Here is a 12,154-nt window from a genome sequence, read left to right on the forward strand (position 1 = left end):
GAATAAAAATTTGGAAGAAAAAGATCACTTGGGAACAGGAGAAGTACTAAGATGTTTGTTTCTACAATTCCCAAGTGATCTTTTTCTTCCAAATTTTTATTCCCTTTTCCCCCCTATTTCTTCCTTTGAAGTTAGGTAAATACATGTCGTATTTACCCTAATCATCATGTTTTCATCTTCCAATGCACTACTTTCAATCTACTTTGTTCTGATTAGGAAGGTAATTAATCTAATTAGAAATGAATGAAATAAGAATAAAATAGTTCAGAGTAATGTAAATGAATTCTAAGTGTGAATATCACAGTTTATATTATGCTGTTAAAAAGGATTTTTTTCTGGAACTTTCTAAATCTCAAGTCATCAAATCAAACATCTGCTACAAAGAAAGAATTCTTCCTCTTTCCTATTACTGAGAGAGCTATCATCTCAACAATTCATAAGCAGGGTATCCCAATATCATCCCAGAAACCATAATCCAAACTGAACAGTTCAGGTAACTACCCATAATCTTCCCTATTTTTCACTAAAATCAATCTCCCTCAAATTTTTATCCATTGATCTGTTACCTCGTGGTATAAATAAATTCTCCTTCTATTATGATGACAATCTTTCAAATACTTGTTTCTCCAAATCTATTTCAAGATCACATTCTATAGCTCTTTCAACAATTAAAATGGTTTACCAACACTGCACTATCCAGGCCTTATGATAAGGTAGTATTTCTTATAAATATTCCATTTAAATCTGATTCCATATGGCTGAAGTGAATTTATGATTCACTTTTAAATAACCAGTGAAGTTACAGAGACACTTTTTAGAAAGTGTATGATGTGGATGTAAGTCATAATCAGTCTAGAGAAAAGAACTTTCATTAGAAATTTCACAGTGACTCACCATAGACATCTGAGGGTCAGGAACTTTCACTATCTCAAAGCTTGTTAAAATTGGAGATGACTCATCACCATCCTGGATCACAATACAACAAATTCAAAAAATACATACATATATATATTTAACCAAATGGCAAGAGACAATACATGAACATGTGTACTCGAATGTATTTTAATTTTTAAATAACATAATTCCTCCCTTTAAATTATCATCTTTCAACTATATTTTAAATCCATTTGTTACATATATATATCCATTTGTTACCTTCTGTTGCTGATGAAATATTTTGAGAAAAATAAAATTTAACAATAAAAAAACCTGTATTATATAGTTATTAGAGATATGATGTCAGGAAAATCAGTAGACTATATTTGTCAGGATTTTGTTTTAAACTTTGTTTGTAATGACTGAGTCAAAATAATATGTCCTAATTTTAAAACTCAGAACAAAAAAATCAAATAGTATAATTAAAATATGGCACAATGGATGTGTCACATTACTTGCAAAAATCACTTAGCAGATTTTGGTAATTCTTCAAATTACTACAATTAAGTTCCACTCAGGAAAGTTTACTCAAAGTTATATCTAACTAGAAACTCAGCAGCATTGCTTCTCAGAGGACACTTATTCAACACCATGCAAGCTAGAATAACAAGAATCAATTCTTATGAAATAAAACTGTCTTATTTTGTTGGCATTATCATTTTTTAAGAACTCTGGCTTTTATTTTTACCCAATTCAGGGAAGAAAGGTAATTTGGCCTAATAAATGTCACTGAATACATCCTGGAAAAGGGTAAACTAATTTAGGTTGAAACTCATTTCCTCACAATTGTATACCTAGCATCAAATTTTTCTGTCAACTTCCAAATGCTAGTATATTTTCAATTTTACATATGTGTAACAAAATCAGGGGAGACTGAAAGAGGGGAAGTATTGTGACTTTACTTTAAGTTCAGTAATTGAGTCTTAGAGAAAACCACAAATTCCCACAGCTATTGTTTAACAGGCTGGTTCTCAGTCACAACACCAAAAAACACATTTATCAACCCAACTGTGACAAGTAATCTTCACTAAGGCTATCTGTCACAGAAGACAGGTGACAAGAAAGTCTATTTCCATTAGATTCAATGCACTGGCCCAGCAATCTTTACACTAAGTGGAAATATGACAGGAAAAGTAGACAGGCATTAATTTATGGGCAATTTTCAAGAAGCAGTTAGAAAGGGGTCAAGAACCTTTTCAAAAATACTTGAAATTCTTCTAATTTCTATTCTGTTATTATTTCATCTATTATCAAAGCTATCTTTCAAAAGATCCTTCACATCTCCAGTGTGAAAATACCATCACCATTAGCATGCTTTTGCAATATAAACTCCATATGGGTGGGAAATATTGCTTTTAATGAAATTACATATAGTAAAAATTAAAAATGTGATTTTATTAAAATGTATTGGTAACAAAACAATTTCACTCACACTTCATTACCCTTTCTTTTTAACAATTTTTCTAATGAATAAACAGAGTGTAAAGTAGTTTACCTTCCTATCTTCCCCTCCCCCACCAGAGAATATAATTTATAAAATAAAAAGCAGAAACAAGTTAACTTTTTTTAACCTTTTTTCTAAAGGAAGGGGTAAAAGATAAAGGGAAATATATATATACCTTGTGAAGTACCAGAAAAATAATCACAAATTAACTATGCAAATCCTAAACCTTCATTATGAAAACATCTTTTAAATAGTAATTTACCAGCTATAAAACATGGATAAAAAAAAAATCACTTGTGACAACTTTAGTAAATAACACTAACATGTAAATGCAATTTCAAAGCACTACTTCTTATGAACAACTTAGCTCTATGCTGGACGAAATATTATTCTTTTATGCCCTGTATCAAAAGTCTGTCCTCATTTACACTGATTCTGACTCCATCCTCATAAGCACTTGTCTCAGTACTTTCACAATAACAGAAGGTTATGTGCTTTTGAACTCCACATACTATTATTTCTGTAGTATTGAAATGAAGACCCATCAATAAGTATTTAAAGCATAGATATTTTTCAAGTAGCTAGATATCAAACACACAACTACTTTCTTTTGGTAATGAACAAACCTGAGCAAATTTGTAACTGCATTCTTTTACCACTCAAACTATTGATAACATGGTTTTCTTAATATTGCAAGTACTTTATAAATAAATGAACATTTAAAAGGTCTTTCATAAGCATACTTATGTTTAGGGTCACATACACAGTTTCAACACATTATATACATACTTATATACAAACATACCCTTAACATGCAATAGCCTAACACATAAAAAATATGATACCCTCTTTTTACTTTTCAAGTGGATACTAATTGTTAATGAAGCTATTGCTTTAATGTCCTACTTGCCAATTTAGAGAACAGTTAATCAAAAAGTTTTTAATCTCTTGCATATTTATTGAATTCTGTAACCCAGAAATGTATTATATGATCAGCTTTTGTAACCTTATTCTAGCTAAATGATTTGATGTGTGTGTGTGTGTGTGTGTGTGTGTGTGTGTATAAACAACTGATGCTGACAGCTGTCTGCTGCCATCCTGTAGCCAAATAATTCATCCCAGCAGGAACAGTAGTAATTTTTTTTTAATGTTTCCCCTCCCCTCTACTTTAGAGACCATAAACAGTTCCAAGGAAAATACCTTTTCATAATAAACAATACCATATTCCTTATCATCACACTTGACACATCGAAACTCAACCATCAAGTACATGAAATTAGAACTTCGTTTTTCACTCTAAAAAAGAAAAAAATTATGAAAAATGATTTTCTTCAACATTAGTTTGTATCTTATTCCCAATTTAGTAGTACATGGAATCCATCAAATACAATTTAAAATGTAACAAATGTTTATGTCATTATTATAAGTGTACTATATACTACTACTATTTCACTACTGCCTTATCCAGAAGTGCCTACTACTCATTTGTAACTCCTTCCTCAAACTTAATTAAATTTTTGGTTTCTTCAGTAGTAGGAATTTTATTACATAACATTGTAAAGGTATTTAGTATACATTTGCAGGAAAGTTATTTCATCTCAAAAAAAAATAATATTTTTGTATTTCTAAAAATTTTAAGCAAGGAACAGTTCACTCTTAAACCCTACGGACTAATTCAAATATAAAAGTTAATATAACAAAAACAAAAGTAAAACAAAGTATGTAACTAATGACAGAGGCAATTTGAGCTTAACAGATACAACATTTACAAGTTTTTGACAATTTATAAATGGTCTTAAAATAACTTGCAATCATTTGTAAATTTTTATCAACACACTTTAAATACAGTGGGGAACAGTTATTCTTCCCCAACATATAAAATGTTGGCTGTGTGTAACTGTATTCCCTTAAGAAAGCAAATATTATGTTAATAATGAAGTAAAAAAAAAAAAAGAAACTTAAAAGGGTGATTAATTCTAACCCACATCAGTTTGAAAAATGGCTTTAAATCTATAGTTACATAATCACAAGGATCTAAGAAGGTCACTTAAAACTGTTCAGCTTATGAAGCATATTATAAGTCTATTATGATAACGGTAATGGCCTCTTAGCCTCTTATCTTTTAAAGAGTGTGGACAGAGTGAGAAAAAGTCTGAGCAAAGTATGCGCTAACGTTACATTTTCTAAACCCAGGGGTATGTAAGTTGATGAATGGAAGCATTTCAATTAAACTGTTTTTAGAATGTGACAACTATAAAAATTCAAAACAGCAATTTTTTTTTCCAGTTTCAGTATATAAGAATATATTATGAATAAGTTTAGAAAAGATACCCAGTATTCATACTAAATGTAACTGTTGTTAGACACTACCAATTTGTTTTTTAAAAATGCACAATGCTAAAATTCAACTTTTCTAAGTGTTCACTATAAAATGACGAATTTCTCTCTTCCTCCTACTAAAAACTGTTCAGAGAACAAAAATTAAGTCAGTTGTGCCATGTGCTGATCACTATAAGCTACATATATCACAAACCTGTTATCCCTCTCTCCTAATGTGATTAATATACAATTGCTATTTCTGCTCTCTAAGCCAAACATACAGTATTTCAGTGCTAATGTACAGAAACTTTTGTTGTCCTAATTTTGTAAAGAGTTTCACTGAAGTCGTGTCTTAATTAAACCTATTCTGGACCAATACACAATACCAGGAAGTACACAAATTATCTGAACCATGTAACTTCATCAAGTGCGCACAGTCCTACATGTACTACGTAAGAGAAGGAGCATCCTAACTGGGGAGAGGAACTGCTAACGATGACTTAAGGTCACTGAAGTAAAGACATTGTGTTGATATATTGTTGACAGACATATCCAACTTAGACATAAACTACCATATGGAGAAAGAGAGAATCTACAAGTGAGGTATCAAACTTAACATGGGCTTCACTTATATGATATTTACGATGAAAAGCAGTCATAAGGGAAGTGTTAGTCACTTAGTCGTATCTGACTCTTTGTGACCCCATTGACTGTGGCCCACTAGGCTCTTGTCCATGGAGTAATCCAGGCAAGAATATTGAAGTAGGTAGCCATTACTCTCTCCAACAGATGTTCCTGACCCAGGCACTGAACCCGGGTCACCTGCATTGTAGAAGCATTCCTTACCGTCTGAGCCAGAGATATCTACTACTTATGTCAGGGTTCAAAAGAACACTAAAATATAAAAAAGGAGATATCTCAAGTTTTCCTCTTATTAGCATAGAATTCATAACTAGAAGTTATCCTCAATATCTCACATATGAGAGATACATGACAATGAATAATTCTTCTAAATAATTTTTCATTTAAAATTCTGGAGAAAAAATTTTGAAATAAAAAAGAGGGATACAACCCACCTCATTTATCATTTCTATTTCTCTAAATGTCAATCTGTCCAGCCAATCTACTTTCACCATGTGACCTTGTCGATGAGCTTTGGTGAGCTGTAAAACAAAATGCAGAAAATTTTAAGAGACAGATATCATAGAAAAGAGGATAAAGAATGGTAACAGGCCATTCTCACCTTCTGGGAAAGACTACATTCTACCTACAGGATGTGTATCTCTCTAAATAAACTTGCTTTCCCCTTAAAAAGAAAAAGAATAGTAATGATCATCAATATGACACTGAAAGTGCTAGCTTATGCAATAAAACAAGGAAAAGGAAATAAACAATAAACAGATTGGGAAGAAATAATACATTCTTTAGTCAAAGGTGACATAATCATTTATGTAGCAAACATTTTAAAATGGACCAAAAAAAAACCTCCTGGAATTAATAAGCAATTATAACAAGGAGGATACAAGGTTCATATAAAAAGTCAATCTCTTTTCTATATGCCAGCAATTCATAAGTAAAACTTGAAATTAAAAACACAATCATCATTTACATTGGGCTTCCCAGGTAGCGCAGCGGTAAAGAATCCATCGATCAATGTAGGAGACACAGGAGATCTGGGTTAGATCCCTGGTCAGGAAGATCCTCTGGAGAAGGATATGGCAACCCACTCCAGTATTCTTTCCTGGAAAATTCCATGGACTGAGGAGCTGGGTGAACTACAGTCCATGGGGTCCCAAAGAGTCAGACACTAATCATTTATATTCTGTTCAGTTCAGTCGCTCAGTCGTGTCTGACTCTGTGACCTCATGGACTGCAGCATGCCAGGCTTCCCTGTCCATCACCAACTCCCAGAGCTTGTTCAAACTCATCTCATAATATAAGCTAATCATTTATATTAGCACCCCCCAAAAATAAAATTGATATAAATCTAACAAAATATGTATAAGATCTATATGAGGAAAACTACAAAACTCTGATGAACAAGATCAAAGAAGAAATAAATAAATAGATACTCCAATCAGGGTAAGAAGATTCAGTATTGTCAAGATGTCAGTACTTACCAACTTGACCTATAGATGCAAAGCAATCCCAGTAATCAAGATAGTATGGAAAATAACAAATAGATCAATGAAACACAATAGATTCCAGAAACAGATCACATAAATACAGTCAACAGATCTCTGACCGAGAAGAAGAGGCAATAAAACGGAGCAAAGAGTCATTTCAACAAGTGTTGCTGGACTAACTGGACATGCAGGTGCAAACAAATACATGTAGACAAAGACCTTACATCCTTTACAAAAAATAAATCACAGACCTAAATGTAAATCACAAAATACAAAACTCCTATTAGATAATATAGTAGAAAATCTAAATGACCTTGGGTATGATGACTAGTTTCTAGATATAACACCAAAGGCACAATCCATAAAAGAAAATCACTGATAAACTGGACTTCATTACAATTAAAAACTTCTCTCTGTGAAAGACAGTGTGAAGAGAATGAGAAAGCAAGTCACAGACTGGAAGAAAATATCTGTAAAAGACCCATGATAAAGAATGTTAGCCAAAATACACAAAGAACTCTTAAAACTCAACAACAACAAAAAAAACCAAATGATCGGATTAAAAAAAAAGGGCCAAAGATCTTAATAACTTACCAAAAAAGAAATATGGATGGTAAATAGTTATATGAAAAAATGCTGCACATCACATGACGTCACGGAAATGCAAATTAAAATGAGAAATCACTAAACGTCTACCAGAATGACCAGACTTTGGAAAACTGACAGCACCAACTGCAGGTGAGTGCGTAGAGCTACAGGATTCCTACTAATTGCCTGGGGGATGCAAAACGTACAGCCGCTCTGGAAGACAGTGTGGCGGCTTCATACAAACTAAACATACTCTTACCGTACATTCCAGGAATCGCCCTCCTTGGGTTTTACCTAGAGGTGAAAACTTACGCCCACACAAAAGAGGGCACATGGATATTTTTATGGCTTTATGACTTTATTTATAATAGCCAAAACCTGGGCACAACTCAGATGGGCTTCAGTAAGTAAATGGATAAATTGATACATTCAGACAATGTTACTTAGTGTTAAAAAGAAAGGAGGTATCATAATGTAAAATGTGTAATGCAGGGAGCTCAAACCAGTACTCAATGACAACCTAGAGGGTGGCACAGGGTGGAAGGTGGGAGGGAGGTTTCAGAGGGAGAGGATATATGTATACCTACAGCTGATTCATGCTGATGTATGGCAGAAACCAACCCAACATTATAAAGCAATCATCCCCTAATTAAAAAAAAAAGAGGTATTAATCCATGAAAAGACACCAAGAAACCTTAAGTGCATATTACTTGCACATTGCTAAGTGAAAGAAGCCAGTCTGAAAAGGCTACCTACAGTATGATTCCAATTAAAGAAAAGGAAAAACTATGGAGATAATACAAAGATAAACAGTTGACTTGAAACTAAACATGAAAAAAACTAAGATCTGGTCCCATCACTTCACGGCAAATAGAAGGGGAAAAAGTGGAAGCAATGACAGATTTTATTTTCTTGGACTCCAAAATCACTGTGGACACTGACTACAGCCATGAAATTAAAAGTCACTTTCCCCTTGGAAGAAAAGCTATGACAAACACAGTGTATTAAAAAGCAGAGACATTACTTTGCCAACAGAGGTCCATATAGTCAAAGCTACGGTTTTTCCAGTAGTCATGTGTGGATGTGAGAGTTGGACCATAAAGAATGCTGTAAGCGCCAAAGAATGGACGCTTTCTAAGAATGGACGCGGTGCTGGAGAAGACTCGAGAGTCCCTTAGGCCACAAGGAGATCAAACCAGTCAATCCTAAAGAAAATCAACCCTGAATATTCATCAGAAGGACTGATGCTGAAGCTCCAATACTTTGGCAACCTGATACCAAGAGCCAATTCATAAGAAAAGACTCTGATGCTGGGAAAGACTGAAAGCAAAAGAAGAGGGCAGCAGATGATAAGATGGTTAGACAGTATCACCAACTCAATGAACATGAATTTGAGCTAACTCCAGGAGACGGTGGAGGGCAGAGGAGCCTGACTTGCCACAGTCCATGTGTTTGTAAAGAGCCGGACAGGACTTAGTGACTTAAAGACAACCACAATAAAGTTGCCCAGGGTAGTGGGGAGAAGAGGGAAATAAAAGTGGAACACAGAAGATTTTTAGGGCAGTAAAATTACTCTGTATCACATTATAAAAGAAAGAAAGAAAGTGAAGTCGCTCAGTCGTGTCCGACTCTGCGACCCCATAGACTGTAGCCCGCCAGGCTCCTCTGTCCATGGGATTCTCCAGGCAAGTATACTGGGGTGGGTGGCCATTCCTTTTCTCCAGGGGATCTTCCTGACCCAGGGATCGAACCCAGGTCTCCTGCAGTGCAGGCAGATGCTTTATCCTCTGAGCTATCACATTATAATGATGAATAAATGACATTAAACATTTGTCAATGCCCATAAAACGTACAATATTCAGAGAACCATAAGGTAAACCATGGATTTGTGGTAATTATGACGTTTCCCTACAGGCTCATCAATTTTAACAAATTATAACAAATGGATCACTGTGGTGGGAGGTGTTGAAAACAGGGGAGCTATGCATGAGTTAGGGCAGAGTGTATATGAGAAATATTTGTACCTTCCTCTTAGCATTGCTGTGAATGTAACACTATTCAACAAAAGTAAAATCTTTTAAAAAAAAATCTAAAAACTTAAAAAAAAATGAAGGGTTATGTCACATTTACATTTGACACATTTCTATGAACAACAAAAGCCATACACAACTATCAAGATAAGAAATGGACTTTGGCTAGAAACTGTTAAACTTTAAAAAAATGTTTTTAAATGGTCTATAATCTGTCACTAAACATGCTAAAAAATAATGAAGCCTTTACTGAACATATCTGCATCTATATTTCTTACAGTTTGATTATTATAAAGGGAATTATAATAATAGTTATTCAAATTGAAAGTAAACTTTTTTTCCACATCTCAATATGAAAAATAGTTACATACAAAAGGCATTTCTCTGGAGCCTATAATACTCTAAGATGTAAGCGCACTGGTGTGTGTGTTGCATTTTAATTTTAAAAGAATTAGCAACTAAATAATAACAACAATAAAAGAATTAACAGTAACAGAAGATCTAGGGCTAGAAAAAGAATTTCTAGAGCTGCAGTTGGTAGAGTGCTCTGAAGGTCTTACATACCAACCTAACCTTGGTTTCACAATTTAAATAATAAATCTACTACTATAGAGAATTCAAGATAATTTCTAAGGTCTTCAAACTGCAACTAGATTTTGTCTAAGATAGTGTAATTTTAAACAACAGCATTATTTATGCATCAAACCTTTCTTTCTAAACAAATTCATAGCATAAAGCAAAACTGGGCATTAAGGACTTCATGGTAGCTGGACTTTATGACTTGTCTTCATTTCTATTATACATGCTATGATGGCATTACTACAAGGATGGTAAATACTTTCACCAATTATAATTTATCTCTCTCACAGAACCAAAAATCTTCATCAGTATTCTTTATAGTCCTCAAATAAGGTACTCTTATCACAATTACATGGTCATACTATTTCAGAAATAAAAACAGTAACTTCATACAAGTTTTGAGGACCACTGTAAGATAAAAATATTATCAGCTTAGCTGTCTTCTGAATAACAAATTCTTTTCCATCTGAGGTAACCTCTAAATGAAAATGGATAAGGCAACAATAAGTGGTTAGCATTATTATTCACACAAAGCAGCAGGAACTAAACATTTCGTGGAACGTTAGACAAATATACTAACATGGAAACAGACCAAGAATTAATCATAAGGGAACCAAACGAACATGAGTCTACAAGTTCATGACCTAAAATTCTAATCCTAGCACTCCATTTTTGAATTCTGTCATTTTTGAACCCACAGATCTACAAAAAGGATTAACTTCTAGTTCTGGTACCAAAATTCAAATAGAATTATGGATACACATTATGACAGACAGTATTAACCCATATAGTCTGTAAAGAATTGTATTCTCACTTTGCCATGTTTCCAACTAGTTTTTTAAATTAATAAAAATATACAGGGTCACAGCACATCAACATAGCACACAGCACATCAACACTGAAGTGTCAGAGCTGGAACTGACATCCCAGGTCTGTAAAGTTCATACTCTTTCCACCAGTCTTCACTACCTCCTCAAATGATGCATTTGTAGAAAGAGATGAGATTTAAATCCACTTAAATTTTTTAATGTTTTAAACATAACTTTCATACTTATGACACAGTAGTTGATTCTCCACTAGTTTCCTTTGAGGAAAAAATTGTCAAAAGTATATTAAGTTTAGATATGGGAGAATGTGTTGGGCATTTTTCTTTCCCTTATTAAATCATAAGATAAATTGAAAATTTTCTAAAGTAATTTCACTAACACCAGAATTCATGTTTGCTGCTAATATATTATACATGGGCTTCCCCAGTGGCTCAATGGTAAAGAATCCAACTGTAATTCAGGAGCCACAGGAGATGTGGGTTCAATTCCTGGGTCTAGAAGATCCCCTGGAGGAGGGCATGCAACCCACTACAGTATTCTTGCCTAAAAATCCCATATACAGAAGAGCCTTGTGGGCTACAGACCATAGGGTCGCAAAGAGTCGGACATGACTGAAGCAACTTAGCACACACTCAAGCACTTGCATAGTATATTTCTAGCTTTTCTATTTGAATACTAAAAGATGACTATTCTCAACCTTACAAATAGCAACCAAAGAATGCATGGTCAAGGATGGTAGTACCATAAACTGGTATAACCATTTCGGAGTACAAGTTTAAATTACCTGAGATATATTAGTATTTGTGCATCACTGTTTCCAATATGGAAAACATAGACATAAAAGAATGTAAATGTCTATCAACAATGGGAACTGTTAAAGTAAACTATGGTACACATACTAAGAAATACTTCAAGCAAAAAGAAAGAAGTCTTTATAACCTGCTAGGAAAGATTACTATGACTGTTGAATACAAAAGCAACTGCAGAGGTTCCCTGGTAGCTCAGTGGTAATGAATCTGCCAGCCAAAGCAGGAGACACAGGTTCCATCCCTGGGCCCACATGTCGTGGAGCAACTAAACCTGTGAATCACAACCAATGAACCTAAGCTTCCAGAACCTGAAAGCTGAAACTACTGAAGCCCGCGGGCTCAGAGCCTGTACTCCACAACCCGAGAAGCCACCACAGTGGGATTTCCCAGGCAAGATGAGTAGGTCACCATGTCCTTCTCCAGGGGATCTTCCCAAACCAGGGATCAAACCCACATCTCCTGCACTGGCAGGCAGATTCTTTATCACTAAGCCATC

General features: G+C 34.2%; 1 protein-coding gene across 2 annotated transcripts in view; it reads right to left on the minus strand.

Annotated features, from left to right (window-relative positions):
* The window catches only part of PIK3C3 (phosphatidylinositol 3-kinase, catalytic subunit type 3), a 164,807-nt gene that overhangs the window by 103,375 nt on the left and 49,278 nt on the right, over nt 1–12,154 (minus strand). For both annotated transcript variants that reach the window (XM_010846456.1, XM_010846457.1), the window contains exons 5-7: nt 5,776–5,862; nt 3,581–3,676; nt 895–966 (exon numbers count right to left, since the gene is read on the minus strand). In XM_010846456.1, the coding sequence (XP_010844758.1) occupies nt 895–966; nt 3,581–3,676; nt 5,776–5,862 (255 nt within the window). The remainder of the gene's footprint in view (nt 1–894; nt 967–3,580; nt 3,677–5,775; nt 5,863–12,154) is intronic.

Source organism: Bison bison, unplaced genomic scaffold, assembly GCF_000754665.1.
Source record: "Bison bison bison isolate TAMUID 2011002044 unplaced genomic scaffold, Bison_UMD1.0 scf7180017864237, whole genome shotgun sequence".
In the NCBI taxonomy this organism is placed as follows: Eukaryota; Metazoa; Chordata; class Mammalia; order Artiodactyla; family Bovidae; genus Bison; species Bison bison.